At 39.6% G+C, this 17024-nt stretch overlaps 1 protein-coding gene across 18 annotated transcripts in view; it reads left to right on the plus strand.

Moving 5' to 3' along the window:
- Nucleotides 1-311: 311 nt before the first annotated feature.
- Nucleotides 312-17024, plus strand: part of celf1 (cugbp, Elav-like family member 1) — a 51755-nt gene continuing 35042 nt past the window's right edge. For 10 of the 18 annotated variants that reach the window (XM_031286735.2, XM_035999862.1, XM_031286744.2 and 7 more), the window contains exons 1-2: nucleotides 312-512; nucleotides 6633-6754. In XM_031286735.2, the coding sequence (XP_031142595.1) occupies nucleotides 6651-6754 (104 nt within the window). In that variant the 5' untranslated portion in view covers nucleotides 312-512; nucleotides 6633-6650. Of the gene's footprint in view, nucleotides 513-6632; nucleotides 6755-14311; nucleotides 14780-17024 lie in introns of those variants that run through there. The other 8 variants (XM_031286780.2, XM_035999869.1, XM_035999865.1 and 5 more) reach the window with 5 other exon arrangements.

Consider the following 17024-nt stretch of genomic DNA (forward strand, 5'->3'; position numbering starts at 1 on the left):
TTTAGCAATAACACATAAACCACATCAAGAGCTTGTTGGAAATTAGGAAATAATTGTGCATTATGGTCTTTTTTTTTTTTTTTTTTTACAGTCTAAGGAAGGTATGGACTGTACCACGTTACACTTTAACTCAGGGAATTGTCACGTGCACTTTCAATGACGACTCAAAGAACACTAAACACAAATGATCGCTCATGTTTTTCTATTGATAAATAATCTTCATACAGCTATTACAATCTATCTTGAAGCAAATAGCACATACAATGTTGTCTCTTTTCCAGCCCCCTGGCCCCTCCACCCCCTGGCCCCAGCTTTGGTTCAACAGGAGAGAGAGACTGCCATTTTACACAGCTAGCTAAATGTCTGAAGTGACCACAGACCACAAGTTACTCACCTATGTAGTCGGCTTGTCTCCAAAAGTACAGCATGATTAACGTTATATCCTAAGCAAACATCCAAAACGACATTTTGTTTTAAGCACAAGTCAAATTAACAGTGGCGTAAAAACACGGGTAAGTTGGTCATTTGAAGTTATCAAACGCTATTCTAGCTAGCTAACATTACCATACCATAACGTACCCACGGTGTGGTCGATCATTTAGCTAGCACTAGTGCTTGTCCAGTCTCAATGTGGGCTGAACGGCAGTTTAATAATAGGACAGTTTAGATAGCCTACTGACAGTGATGTGTTTATGAAATTACGTCATGATAGTTTCTCTGGTTAAGTAACGTTAAGCTATGCATGTTTCTGGTGCCACCGTTAACCAGCAACGGTACGAGCTGTGCTTTTGAACGGTTTGCTGTTTACCCTGTATATCATGCCCAAAAAGAGAATATTATGTCACTGTCACTCCTCCCACATATAGGAGGATCTGTCATCACTCGCATAAAAAAGCCTTGCTGGTAAAAGCTGAATCAAAAGACTTCTGGCAAAAGTTATTGGTGCCAAAGTCTAAAGAGAAGTGGTGCTTTAAAGTGTATGTGTATTTAATGTTAAGCAAGCACATAATTATCTAATTAACATGTAAACAAAAGAAGTATTAGAACAAATCAGTTTTTTTAGAGGTGGACAAATCCACTTTGAAATAGGACCATAATGTGCCCGACAGCACAGCCGCATAAGGAGTAAAGGACTCAACAGTAAAACTACAGCCTTTTACACACAGATTCTGCAATACTGCTGTACAGAAGATCCGCCCATAGACCCTTTGCAAACACGTGACCACGACTACGTGACGACGCCATGACGGACGACGAGAATCACTGGAAGCACAAGCTAAACAGTTTATTTCAATCAGTTTAAAATAAATAACACTAAATAAACTGTAATAATAATATCTAAATATATCTTCTTCTTTATGGCTTCTTCTATTGAGCAACAAGTTGTCGTGCCGTTATCGGGCGAGGTAGGACATCTGGTAGTTGCAGATCGCAGGATTGGATACCGACAGTTACCTTCCCTCCGTTTTCACGGACCTCATTCAATCGCTGAGTCTGTCCAACTTCAGTCCACACGATCTGTACCACTATGTGGTAAACGGGGTATCCCCATACACTGGTGCTGATCTCAAAGCTTTTAAACACATCGAGGATTATGGCGTTTCATAACACCGAGACAGTTAGCTGCCTTCTGAGCCAAGCCAACTACTGTATAACACAGCTTTGACTCACACGACAGATCACGATCAAACTGTAAATGTGAATAACTTGTACTAACATTTGAATTTCCCTTTGTATTAAAAGCAACCTCTGAACAGGCTACTGTATTTCAACAGCTGACTTCGGGTATAAATAACACAAGTTATCTTGAAAGCTAACGTTAGCTAGCAATCACCTGTTGAGCTCCATGCAAAGTCTGCAGCCAGCAGCAAAGACAAACTCCCAAAAAAGCCACAAAAAGTGAAACTGAAGAGAAGATGTGCACCATTCAAATACGAAGACAAACAGAGTCGGTGTGGTCTGTTGTTATCATTTTAAGATAATTAAACTTAACTAACCTAACTAAAAAGAAGCGGTTTAGGCAGGCTAACGCGCTAGCATTACGTGGCTAATAGTTAGCTAGCTCTACGTTAAGAGTGATTTAATATGGGCCAGTTTGTGATACATTAAATATCGAAGGAACCTTAGAATTGCGTTGCCCTTGTTAACACAATGACACAAACCAGACATAACACAAAGCCTACAGAAGCCCACCGCACAACAAGAAATAACCATTTTATTATATGAGCGAACACGAACATGTATGCGTTTGCTTCACTTAACCTAACAACCGCGGTTCCACATAAGCTGTGTCACGACGGTGGTTAACAACTAGTTCAATCAACCCAGGGTTTCCCAATCCAGCGACGCGCACGTTCATATAAAAGAGGCGGTGCTTGCACAGCATGACCAATCGCAAACATCTACCAGAGCCGCATATTTTACATAAGAAGAGCAAACTATAATTCTACATAAATATCAAGAACACAGACATGGTTTTACAGGCAAAACGCAATACAGTCGCTGCTTCCTAAAACAGGAAGGAAAGCTGGCAAAAAATAGCCAACGCTGTAAATGCGTAAATCACAATGCTTATCAGTAGCACTTCCCCATCAGTCGGGCACAAGATCTGACCATAATTACACTTGTGCTTTCCATAAACTGTCGTTGCTTTAGCCTATTATTTCAGTTGCAACCCTGGCAGTGGTAAGCGATCGTGAGAGAAAATTAAAAATATAAAAACATAATAAAACTGATGTGCACATTGGCAACGCATGGCTCAAGAAGCCAACAAATAACCTATATGTAATTCCCTCCGCTGAAAATCTTTCATAACAATACCCATCAGGGAATGTTAACTGGGTTGTCGGTCTCTAAATGTTTTAACTTTTATGAGCGCACCTCTCTCTCTCCGTGCACCGAGCTCTACCGGATCTTCTAAGAACGGTGACGCCATTATCAAACGAGTATTGATTGGTCAGTAGGCGAGGCGGTGCTTTTACACCAGTTGATCTCTAATTTCGAACAAAACCTGCTCCCGAGCAGTTACCACAGCGATTTAACCCGATAACAAGTGATCCACCGTCGTGATACACAAAACCCTGGGTTGAACCTGAAGTTACCTCGTTAACGCCAAATCTTGCTTCGTAGTACAGGCCTCAGGTCTCCACAGTGCTATATTTACTTATCATACATAAGCAGTATACATATAACTTGCACCAACTCGTTAGTGAAGTCTCTCTTGATTTGTGTTGGGCCGAGGAGAGAAGACTGCAGCCGCACGTCTTCACTCTAGTACATCACCATACATGAACAGTTAAAACTTCATTTAATATGGTTTGTGGCATTTTCTTTTGCGGGGTGCAAATTTTCCATCAAAACAAGTTCCTTCCTGAGACTATTTAGTGGAGCCACCGTCGCTGTGTCCGGAGCTAAGCGCTGCCCAAGACAATTGTGATTGGTTTAAAGAAATGCAAACAATCCAGAGCATTTATTTTCTTTCATCCCAGAATACATGTGTGGTGTAGCCAGACCTTACTCCACAGCGCTGTGGAGATAGATCTGGCAAAGCGATACTAGTTGCACAGCTATTGGGCCTTGTCGTTCTGAAAAGGTACAGAGACGGACGGTAGCGGAGGTAGTAACAGAGCTAAATCAACATCCGTGTAAAAAGGACAGCCGGCAGGGCAGGAATATATGCACATACACACACTAGACGCCAACACTGTCGTGTTAGGGTGGAATAGCAGCTTAACATTCCATCCTTGAACAGGCTGTGTGAAAAGGGGGCTTACTATTCATTTTAAAACGCTGTTTAAAACGTTTTGCATCCACAATTGTATTTCTAGGTCATGTAGAGCCCTGTGTATGTCCACATTGACCACCTGAAAAACATAAAAACAGCCCATTCAGCCCTTTCAGTTGGCAAACAAAAAACTGCATCAAGTGATGGGAATTACAGCCCCACCTGGAAGAAAAGAAAGTAAAACAAAATACTTGTTTTTTCTGTGCAGTTTGCTTTGTATTAATTAAAAAAATAACCACTATTTAAGGAGCAAATAAGAAGGCATATCATTTCTAGATCTGTTTTTATTATAGTGGTGAAATTGTACTCAACATTACAACGTTTTATACAGACTGATATGAATCCATCATTTTCAGACTAATATTATATGAAGGAAAGAAGACTAAATTCTGATGAACAACACATAACATTGATGCAAAAACTGACAAACAATCCAGTTTCTTGTGTTCTTTTAAGTTATATTATGGTTTAGGTTTTACTATTGGCTCTAACATGTCTGAAATTAGCCAAATCCTCAGGAACATGGTTAACCAAACGAGGAAAAAATACAAAGTGGGGTCATTAAATACACACATACTGTCCGTCATATGTCATTCAATCTAGCTAAACTATTTACGGACATCGAGCTAGGCTATATGCTAGCGCCATATGCTATGTGCTTAATTTATGTTACTCACCCTCATAGTTGTGGACGTAACTTGATATGTCCCACTTCAAACCTTTCTCCCATTTCCTGATGGATGCAGGTGAAAGTGCATCGACCATTCTGTGCACATTGTTGACATATACTAATAATAAAGCTATGGACGGCAGGGGTAAATCGGTTACAGAGTACCCGCAAATGTTGGTATAATATGAAAATGGCTGGTGGATTTAAGACAAAAAATAATAATTTATTGAATGAATCAAATTTGAACATATCTGTCAGTGGCTTATTGATCTTTACATTGTTAGTTCATTTCCTAACCTGGCCTGGGACACACATTCATACGGTTTGATAAAGTACTTATTGGACTTTAACTTATCATTACACTTACAATAACGAGCGTAGCTGTCCTCAATTTAGGTCATTCTGTACGTCTCATCTCCGGTTTTTCCTGCATCCACCGTGTGTGTGTTTGTGTGTGCGGGTCAGTATCGGGGGGAACTGTATGAGCAGCAGCCCCGCCCCTGCCCGCTGCAGACAGCCGACAGGATTGAAACCGCAGCCGCTTCAGCGACTTTATAGTGACAAAATGTTACAGCGTACATTGATGTTAAAATGTATACGGGTTGGCAGGACGGTCTGAAATGTTTTGCTGTACGTTTTGTTGATAAATGTGAGATGTTCGAGTCTCGTCTTCATATCGGAAACAAGCTCTCTCTCACTCCCGCTTGGTCAGTGGCACTCAGTCACATTATACTCACTTAAAGTCTGGCACGTTGGACTACTGGGATTGGTTGAAGTCGCGGGAAACTCCGGTTATTGGTTAAATTTGTGGAAAAGTTGCGGTGATTGGTCAAAATTGCAAGTCCATTTTATGACCATTTTAAGACGAGGGAAGAACATTTCTCTTTCTTTGATTTAATTAAATGTAAAGTTAGGCTTCGCTGTCAGCTTCCCACTGTTGTTGAGATGCCTGTGAATACCCAGCGTAAAGCAAAATCTATGTTGTTGTTTTTTGTGTGTGTGGTGACCTGTGACGACTGTGCCCCCCCCTCCCACCTTGCATTTCCAACCAATCACATAATTTGTCCCGTCCCGGTTGTTAGAGACCCTAGTCGTGTGCAATTCACATTCCCCTCGACCTGAGTCGCGAAGCCGAGTTGATCGACAAGGGTTAACCCTTTCAAATACACATTCAACTCTGGTTGAACCCTCTGTGTGAAGTAACTTAAAAGAAACTCTTTATTATTCCTCACATACAATCGTACAGTACTATGTAGTGAAATGCAATTACTGCATTGAACCCATTCTAAGTATTAGGAGCAGTGAACTGCTACATTTAGCGTCCGGTGAGCAACTCGGGGTTTAGTATCTTGCTCAAGGACACTTTGACATGTAGCCGGAGGATAGGATCGAACTGCCAATCTTGTTGTTGAGGGGCGACTCACTTTACCTCTAAGACAAAGCCACAAGGGGTATATGATAAACACATTACATTTCCTGTAACTTCACAATTAAAACCTCCCACTGGTTTGCCAGTGGAAAGCCTATAATGTGAGGCAGCAGCAGCAGAAAACGTTTATATCAGCATTTTATATACAGCATTTACTATACAGTTCTGAACTTCTGACACATCTGAAAGCAATCAGTAAACAATAAAACAATGCTTATATCTGAAAGTGCGAACAAGAACATAGTAGTTAAACTAAAATCCAAAACCACAGAGATTTTGTGCTATCAGGTGTGAATGTTTATCTGATAAACAGGTGGCACCTGTATGGCAGCCTCAGCCACCAATGTGTAAAGCACTTTGAGTAGTCGTTAAGACTAGAAAAACGCTATATAAACGCAGTCCGTTTACTTAAAACAGAGCTTTCTCTGTAATCCCCAGCACAAGCATAACACAGCCTATGGAGGCGGGACCACTATTGAAAACGCATGTCATCTTGGCTTTGCTTGGCATGGAAAGACCGTATAAGTTGAACTCTGTTGTGATGTGGGCCCATGATCTTAGCGGTAGTTCTTCATCAGTCTTGTAGTAGTTAGATAGTTCCTGTTTTTTTCCACCTGTCTGTGTTCCACTTTAGCTTGATTCATGTGTTGAGTGTTACATGTGTAAATATTTGTTGTGTGTATTTATTTGTAATTGTTTTTGTGTGTCTGGTTCTGGTGTGTTGTGTGTCCTGTTTTTTATGTTACTAGTTGTATTACAAGTCCCTGATGGATAACCTGGACCCTGAAACCCTGTATGTGTCTCCAGAGCAGACTGGACAGCCCACGCTTCCCCTTCCTTCCTCAGAAGTCTCCAACTTGGCACTCGGGGGGTAAGAAGCTTTAATAGCAGTTTGGGGGACAACAAGGGGTTATAGAATATCTGTCAATACCATGCAGCCATATTTCTTTCTCACACAGTCAATCAATCTGTCGTAGTTACTACCTGTTGTTACCATGGCTCCATGGTTTCAAAACATATCATGACGACCTAGACTCTAAATACAACTCATCTGCTATATTAGAAATTGGTTGTAGTGATTGCTTGAAAACCACAATAACTGAACATCCTCTAAGCCTGGCTTACCTGCAGATGTGTGTATCTGTGAATGCTAAGGTATAGGACACACGTATAGCATACACAGACTCGTAGTCGTATTAAAACAGTTTGCCGAACGAGTTAACACGTTTAGTCAGAGTCTTAGACTTTAACTTTAATGTCCCCGAGAGGCAATTTGTTGTACAGTACAGGCATATTGACACATAATCCACAACACAAACATTGAACCAGACATCTACAGCACTGTTTATCTAACACATAACATACACACATCAATAAATAGAATACAGTAAAAAGGAGTATATTGCACAATGTCATAAATAAATAAAACTACTGCACATTACTTCACATATATTCCTCCAGTCATTCCCCTCCCCACATCTTATTTAATTGGGTTATTGCCGTGGGAATGAATGAGTTTTTTGCTCGGTTGGTTCTGATGTTCCATGACCAGAAGGGATGGGTTGTATCCAGTGAATCTTGTCTGCCTTCTGTGCCAATCTGGTCAGATATAGTTGGTATAGGTCTACCTGTTGCTTACCAATGATTTTTCCACAGGTTTTAACAATCTTCCCCAATTTGTTCCTATGGGTGATTTTTGAATGTCCATACCAGCATACAATACAATAGGAGAGAATACTCTCGATCATAGCTCTGTCAGATCAGCAGAACATACTTTTACCCGTGTTCTTTCCAGTGTTTGATATTTACACCAGTGATTCCCAACCAGGGGTACTTGTACTTGTACTTCTGCTGTTGCCAGGGGGTATTTGGAAAGATTGTAGAGCAACTCAATTCATAAAAAAAATTATTTGATTAATATATCAGCTGTAAACAGGTAGCTAAAAGTAATGAATACATGGTAGAAATAGGTAGCAAAGTATTGCATAAGCGGCTGAAACATTCAGCTTCACTCCAAGTAGTAATAGTAGTATTATTTCTGACTAAACCAACCTAAATATTGACAGTTCAATTGTATAACAAAAATGAACAATATTCACTTGTATATAAAGAATGGTGTTTTACATTTTGAACACATTCGGAAGTGGTACGTGAGTTTATCTGACAATGCTGTGGGGAAACCTCAGACCAAAAACGATATAACGAGAATCACTGATTTAGACATTCTTCATTGTGAATCCTTAATAACTTCACAAGTTTTCACCTAATTTGTTGGGCAGTGCAAGATAAAGGTTGATGCTACAAAGGTGTTTTTGTTTTCTATTTTTAAACCTCATGGTGCCATATTTAAGCGTGATGCTTTGAATAGCTTGTGTGACTTGAAAGTAGACAGAAATGACCAGTTGAAGTACTTGTGTGAATGTCCAGATTTGTGTATATATACTTACATCATTGACACCTTTTCTGGAACTCCTCCCATTGCATGCACAACCTTAATTCTTTGCTATTTGTTTTTATATCAATAGTTTCTTTTGAGCTTAGGGTGCTTTTACACCTGTTTAATTCATTTGGTCCGGACCAAGGTTAAAAATTATACATTAGGTGTGTTTTAGTTTTGGTCCTTTTCATGTTCACACTGACGAACCAAGAGAAGTAAACAAAGTTATACAGACTGACACTGATCTGACAGTTTCAGTGACATCCTGCATCATCAGGACTCACATGTGGAAGTCAAATTCTGGTGACTGCTGCTGTCAGTCAGTTATGCAGTTTTGCAGCACTTTTAATTCTCATGTATATTTATGCTCTCTGGTGTCACAAAGAGCTCACAAATAGATAATTATAAACATTATTAGTATTATTAGACTACTAATCGACCGCATATTATAAGTGATGATAAAAGAGTAAAGACGGTATGAAAAAGAGGTGTCTTGTACAGCAATACTTAATGATCTGCCAAACTAAATGCAGTAGGATACAAACACGACAGACCACAGTTTTAACTGCTTTTGACTGATTGATCAGGGAAAATCCCTGCACCCACGCACATACTGTATGTGTGTTGCCTACCACAGCTACTGTATGATGACATGTAGGGATGTAACGGTATGAAAATTTAACCTCACGGTTATAGTGACCAAAATGATCACGGTTTTCGGTAGAGATGCACCGATTGACCGGCCGATGACCGGAATTGCCCAGTTTTAACGTGACCGGCCATGACAGGCGACCAGCAGGTCAGTCTGACATATACCAATTTTATGCCGGTCAAATGCACTCGGGCACAGCATGATTAACATCACGCAACATCAGCATCACACGTGCATATGCACCGCCACTCCATCAGCTGTTTATGAAATGTCATAAAGTCGTACTTATACACGGCTCTGCAGAACCATCTGCTCTACTGATCTCAGGCAAACGGTCAGCCGCTCTCTCTCCCCTCTGAGGCTGAACAACTGGAACAAGAAAACCGCACTCACAGCTACAGTTTATCGGAAAATAGCGTTGGGCACACTGACTTTGATGAATTTACTGTTTATCAGACCCCAGATGAGACAAGAAGCTAACGTTAGCGAACGCTGCGGTGATGGTCCCTCTGCCTCGGACTTCCCGCTGCAGGAGACACTGTGTGTATTCCTCTGACACGCTGTATTAACGTTACTGTTTAAAACGCTTTCCAGATTAGTGGGGATGCATACCGCTCAAAACCAACATTAAAAACGTAGTAATCCTCCCTCAGCGTTTAGTTTTGTTGCTAAACTGTGTGTAAAATGAGCGATGACGTTAAATCATCTGTTTCAGGTAACAGCATCCTAGGGTACCGTCTATTTGCTGGATTGTTCCGAGATAACCGTCGGTAGCTAACGTTAGCAGATAAGCCTGTTGACGGCAACGGTAGTGTTCATATTTATGCACAATAAATATGACACTTAAAGCAAACTTGCTAAAAAAGGAACTACACGCTGTTTTCAGGTAACGTTACTGTTAACAGGCCTGTGTGTGTGTTTTGAGAAATATCTTTATACTGCAAGGCTATATTTATTTAATTTTTATTTGTTATTTATAGGGCTGTCAATCGATTAAAAAATGTAATCTAATTAATTACATACTCTGTGATTAATTAATTAAAATTAATCGCATACATAATTAACGGTGCCTGAACCGATACTTTTTAAGAAAGTAAAAAAAGAAAAGAAAAAAAAAAAAGGGTACTAAACAACAGTCGGTGACATTAAAGAACGGCTTGTTTATTGCTAAGGCCATATGGTCAAAATTAAAGGATTTAATAATAATGTATAACAATAACAATAACTTATTTCACTAGTAAATTGCTGTTGAACGACAAAAACAACCACCAGATTGGAAAAGGAAATTTACAATAACTTCAAATGTACCACGAGGCTGTAGTTTACCAGTTTCATTGAACGCATCGTCTGTGTTGTTTCTCCGACAGCAGCTGCAGATTGTTACATACCGGTGTTGAATCCTATACAGTAAAACACAGTCAAACTTTACACCGTTTAGCGTTAGCTGTCAGCATTTTAACCGTTTTTAATCCAGCTACTAGCTAGCGGTAGGCTAATGTTAGCTGCTGTTGAGTATAGTGTTAACTAGCTAGCGGTAGGCTAACGTTAGCTGCTGTTGAGTATAGTGTTAACTAGCGTCACGTGCAGCGGTGTTTGTGTTGCCTGTATCGTCTGTTTCAGAGCATCAGAGAGAAGCGCAGACATATCAGTGGCACCAGATTTCGGTAGCCAGGGTTGGCAGGAAGAAGATTTTTACAAGTAAATGTTCCAATTAATGATCCAGGAAGCACATTCTCGTCTCCCTCCTTCATTTTACAGTCGAATGGTGGCTAGAACGGCTCCGGGTCAAACGTTAATATGGAATAGATTAATCTGTTATTTTTTTCTCAGATTAATTAATCGAAATTAACGCGTTATTTTGACAGCCCTAGTTATTTATATATTATTGTATTGCCATTACCTGTTTTCCCTGTTTTCATACATACAGAAGCTTAGTTTGCTAAATATATCACATTTTTTAGTTGGATATTGGATGTGAAAAGAAGGAAATGGTTCTTCCATAACATTGCACTTTAGATGTGTGTGAATTTCCCTTATATAGTTCTATTTTATAGCGATTGATTATCTGTTCAAAAAATGTTCTATGCAAAATGTAAAATGTTGAAATGAAAATATGAAATCGGAATTGGCTAAAATCGGTATCGGCAGTTCAAACTCAATGAGAAATCGGAATCGGCCTAGAAAGTTCTAATCGGTGCATCTCAAGTTTTCAGTATTATCACGGTATTTTTTAAAGTGTGTTCAATATGTTCAGAAAGCACTGATAGGCCTACACAAGCTGAAATAGTTTCAAAAAGTGTAACAGTGTTTATTATATTACAAAAATATAGGCAATAGGTTTGTAAAAACTATTGAAAACTGGCTACTGAAACACTGGCTGGCTGTAGGGTGTCGGGTAAGAACTTGAACCAGAGATGTCTGACTTTGAGATCCAGGAAGATTTATTTACAACTCGAACATGAAGTTGAAACTATGAAGTTGTATTTGACGTTACATATGAAGTTGGATGTGGTTCTGAAATATAAGCAAATAATAATGCACATTAATCTGACTTACTATGAACATTATTTACCAAAAACTAAATGTTATAGCCACCAGCATATAACAAGAAACAATACTAAGAATTACATTAATTTCTCTGTAATAATTAACATAAATGTAACGTATTGCTCAGTAACACAAACTGAGAATAAGCCACTATTCTACATACATACATCTATTACAGCACACATATTCACAACGGCGCAAACAGTGTAATACACCTGTAATAGCTAAGCACATGGCTCCACAGGCTAGTCTGTTTACTGGCGATTGCACCTTGCTAGCAAACACTACCTGAATATTAACAAGTGGCTGCACAAGTAATATTAAACAATCTGCACATCTATCAACTATGCAATAAGAAACACAGCAACAGCAATATTATCAAGACAATATTATATCTCTCTCTCTCTCCAAATAAATGTCATGTCGTAACACGGGCAAAACTTAATCCACATCGTAGCAGAACACTTATTGAAATATGAAAGTAGCTTTAACGTTTACACAGATAACGAGGCAGTAAAACCCATGACAGTTTAGCAAGCTACAGAATAGTTTAAACTTACGTTCTGGGCTACACACATCACTTCAACAAGTCAGAAAACGGGAAAAGAATGATAAAGAAAAAGACGTTTACAGCTGTTCTGTCCCATTTCACCTGTCTGAGCGCGAGTGATTGGCAAGAGAGCAAAGTGATGACTCTCGTCAATGATTGGTCAATCATTTCAGGAGAGAGAGAACAAGTGTTACTATGGCCTTTTTTACAAGGCTGATAAATGTCCTGAGCGCTGTCATCTCCTCCTCACACCATGATTCCAACTTCAAGAAACACACTGTAGGCTACGCAGTGCGCCCGTGCAGCAATTTCAGGAGCCTCGGATTAAGCTGTGAACACGCGGTTTCCATACTGTGGTAATCCACCGAGATAATAATGATATTTTAAATGAAAAAGGTAATTGTTATCTTCAACATTTTTACCGTGGTTTACCGTTACACCGGTAATCGTTACATCCCTAATGACATGTCACATGATGACATAAATAATGGGCATACCTCCACCCCCCAAAAGACATCTTTAGTGGTGGCCTTGTCATTTTTGTATTGTGTTACGCAAACATGCACAAAAAGGGACGTTTGATTTGTTTTCTCTCCTCCCGTTATGCAAAAACCACTTACACAATTACTGAAGTTATCAGAAAAATGTAATCTGATTACAGTTACCTGTCACTATTTTTTACACGTAGTCTGCTGAAGTGCTCACTCCCTTCAGGCAAACTTGACGGAGAACTATAGGGTAAATACAGCATCACTGCTTACATACATCTGTTTGAACCCAATATTAATTTTAATATACATTTTTTAATATTTTTTAAATATTAATATATAACGCACCAAATCCGTTGTTCACTGCTGAGCCTGTTTGTAACCGTTAGGCTACTGACAATTCTATCTTTACTTCAACTGACTTTAGCCGTTTCGATAACAGACACTCAATTGTCCTGCTGTTACAGACGTGAACTAAGCACAGACAGTTACCTTGTTCATGGACTCACTGCAGAATGAATAAAGGGGAAACACAATGGGTACTTTTTTTTAGTATTAAAAAACCCTCTGTTCTATATATATTATTGATTTCTATCCAAACCATTTACACTCACAAAGATTTAGTTTAAGCTTAGTTTAGACCCATTTTTTCAGTTTAGATACTGAAAGTGTGACAGCTGTAGAGCACTTGTGGAAGAAGGAGGTCAGTCTTTGTACACCTAACAGACGGTCGACTCCGGGTAACTAACACCTACTGGGTAGCTAGATTCAGAGTGCTTAGATTGGGCAAAGCAGGCTTTCGCTAATTGCAGTGTTGGTATTTCTCATATTGTCTGTCTATCACAGCAGTGTTGTCCTATGGCCTCTTCAGCTCCCATTCCACTACTGCCAATTTTAGGAATTGTGCAACACTAGCTCAAGTATGCGATTCAAACACAGGACAAGTTTGCAAAAAAAAGTCATATTCAAGTTCCATCCCATAATGTGCGCTAAAATGGTAATGTAAAGCTGGTTAAGCTGTGGTTAGCACACCAGGTCTACCCATAAATTGTTGGATTCAGGGTAAATGTAGTTATTTGCTTTAAAGCTATCCAGAATGCCAAATTTCTTTGAAGAGATTTGGTACAACACCTCTAGAAAGATGTTTTTGTTATATCATAAACTTGTGTGTGTTATTAGAAATATGCTTTGCTGAAATGATTGAGTGCTGTCATGAGGTAAACTAAAAAGCACCAGTCTGTGGAACAAAAATAAAATTGATATACTAAAACTGTCATATCAAAAACATTGTGCAGCAGTTAAGGGTTATGTTGAGTCCAGCCAACAACTACCTGAAGGCAGTTTGGCAGATACTGTAGTCCCAAGTGTTATCCCTGGAGTTTATCTCATTTCATAGGTGTGTGTGCACTGTCGGATGCACAAAGACCAAAGCCGGGGTCGTTTGTCCAAGGCTCCCTTTGGTTTTTACACACATTAATCACACACAAACCAGTGCAGCCTGTAGAACAACAGGGTAAACACAGCCCCCCTCAGGCCGGAACCTAATTGTTAGCCCACTGGTGTGGCTAGTCCAGGGATTAGCTACTGGCTGGGGAGTACTATTCACTCTCTCTTTCATTCCCTCTGCCCACTGGGCCTTATCACCATCAATCTGACACCATGTTTATCTGACGCTGCAGCCAGATCTGCTGGCCTAGGAGAAATGTTCACAAAGGCCATGGATCATCAGCACTTTGATTGTGGGACCCCAAATGGCCATTACTTTCTCTGGCCCCAGTGATCCCAGCAGCTCTCCATGATCTCCATGCTGTGGTTACTCCCAGTCCCAGAACCTGGAAAGCCAACCTGAAGGCCTGTCACTTTGTGTCTGTCATTTGTGCTCTTCCATCTCAAACGAAGGCAGTACCTCAGTTAGATTTTGTTTGTTGTATTTGTGTTTCAGTCGCGGGTTCTCCATGTGCATTGGTTTGTTGCGGCACACTGTTTTTCTCATCCTTTTGTGCACTGTCGCCTGCCTTATTTTACCCTTCGCCAGGGACTTACCAACAAGTGTACCATCTGGATTTTACCACCGGCCTCTGATCACTGTGTCAATTTAGCTTCATTGTTGTGTTCTGGTCAAAGAAGAAGAAAGAAAAACTTTTCTCCATCATGGCTTCTTTTAAGTTGGATTTTCTCCCCGAAATGATGGTGGACCATTGCTCTTTGAATTCTAGTCCTGTGTAAGTAACTTGCTCTGGCCAGCTTTGTAAGTATTATATGTTTCCTAAAGTTGTCTTGTGTCTCTGAGAATCAACTTGAATGGATTGGTCTGTTTTAAGATCTTTATTGTGATTTTGTATAGAATTAGTAATAATCATGAGCAGCTGTGTTGTGTGTGTGTCAGGGTGATAATAGGCAATTTTTATCCACATAGCACTCCAGTGTACTAAGAGGTGGTGTGGTACCTTCCTATATGCTTTATTTAAGGTTGGGTATTGTTATCAAATGGTATTCTTCTTAGGAGACCTGTCTCGGATTCTTGGCATATTATCTGTTCAAGAAACATCAAAGTGACACAAAGTCCTGTTCTGAGTAGGCTGCTCAAACGAACTAATATTAACAACGAATGCCTCTCCCATTTAAGTCATACTAACCACATTATCAGTATTTTTCTTTCCCAAAATAGTCTTTTGAGCAAATTTCCTCTGTTGTCATCCCTGAAGAATGTTGCACTGCATCAGTAATCAATACTGATTATTTTGTCAGTATTGTGCATCCCCATACTGACTTGTCCACTGGTAGAGCTGACTTTTAGGCCTGTACATTGGTTGCCTTGGTTTCACATTCCTAGACATGGAAAACTTAGATAATGAGAAGACACAGGGACAGGAGGTTCATAAGTTGACTGATGAAATCAGAAAGAATATTGGTAGATAAGAGGATTTTGTGAGAACAAAGACAAATCAATGTGTGTGTGTGTGTGGTTGTGTGTGTGTGTGTGTGTGTGTGTGTGTGTGTGTGTGTGTGAGAGAGATATGTCTCTGTTGCTTAAGTTTATACTGGTATATCATCAGTACATTTTATAAGAAGAAAATACATTTTAAATGCATGGATACATTTTATTTGTACAGGACTTTTCATTGAGAAATCAATCCCGAAGTGCTATAGAGTAAAACAAGATTTAAGATTTACAAGAGAAGAAAGGTTTTAGGCCCTTCTTGATTGTGGTGCAAGTAGCTTTTTGAGGTAGGGAGGGGCATTTCCGTGGATGCACTGATGGGTGATTAAGGAGATTTTGTACTCGATCCTGTATGAGACAGGAAGTCAGTGGAGTGAGTGAAGGATGAGGTGGTATGGACGTATTTTCGTATCTTCATTAGCATCCTAGCAGCTCTGTTTTGGATGTATTGTAGTTTTTGAGTCCCGATGAGGAGAGCATTGCAGTTGTCCAGCCTTGAGAAAACAAAGACGTGGAAGTTTTTCAGCATGTGACAGTGTGTGTGGGACAGAGTTTGACAATGTTCCTGAGGTGGGGATAACACTGTGGAGTTAAAATGAAAAGATTGGTTGAGAAAAAAACACATTTGGAAGATAACTTATTTATTTAAGTTTATTTATTTTATTTATCATATCAGGATTTAATGATTGTGCAACAGCTGTCACTGTCACAGTTTTTTTTCTCCTATACATCCCAATTTATGCCTAGAAAGTGGGGATAACACTGTGGAGTTAAAATGTAAAGATTGGTTGAGAAAAAAACACATTTGGAGCATAACTTATTTATTTAAGTTTATTTTATTTATGATATCAGGATTTAATGATTGTGCACTGTCACAGTTTTTTTTTCTTCTATAAATCCCAATTTATGCCTAGAAAGTGGTGTACACAACCGAGGCCCCAGGAGTGTATCCATACTTGTTTTTTTCGACTGGTCTGTATTTGATGCTGGCTTTTATTTGTTCGTCACAGCCACACCCCCAGTCACTATTTGAGACCCGGCCTTTATTTGAGAAAATATGGTAGTTTGACCAAGACACATTGCCGTGTACACCCTCCTCGTGCCACTTATTAATGCCAAAATATAAACAAGAAATGGTGGGAGCGGCTGTGGCTCTGGTGGTAGAACGGTTGTCTACCAATCGGAAGGTCTGTGGTTTGATTCCTGGCCCTGCAGTCCCATGTCAAAGTGTCTTTGGGCAAGACACTGAACCCCGAATTGGTCCTGATGCTGCGCCACCAGTGTATGAATGTGTGTGAGTGGTGAATAGTACTGTATTGTGCAAAAGTGCTTTGAGTACTCTATAAAAAATATAAAAACAGTCTATTTACAATTACATCCCATTTTGGGAAATGAAGAGGAAAAATGCAGCAAATAATTCATAGTAGATTTAACAAGAAAAGTATCCCTTATTGTAATGCTTTTTGGAACAGCATCTTTTATTGCTTTAAACAACATACAAAACATACAGTTTACAACATGAACAC

Source organism: Sander lucioperca, chromosome 3, assembly GCF_008315115.2.
Source record: "Sander lucioperca isolate FBNREF2018 chromosome 3, SLUC_FBN_1.2, whole genome shotgun sequence".
Classification (NCBI taxonomy): domain Eukaryota; kingdom Metazoa; phylum Chordata; class Actinopteri; order Perciformes; family Percidae; genus Sander; species Sander lucioperca.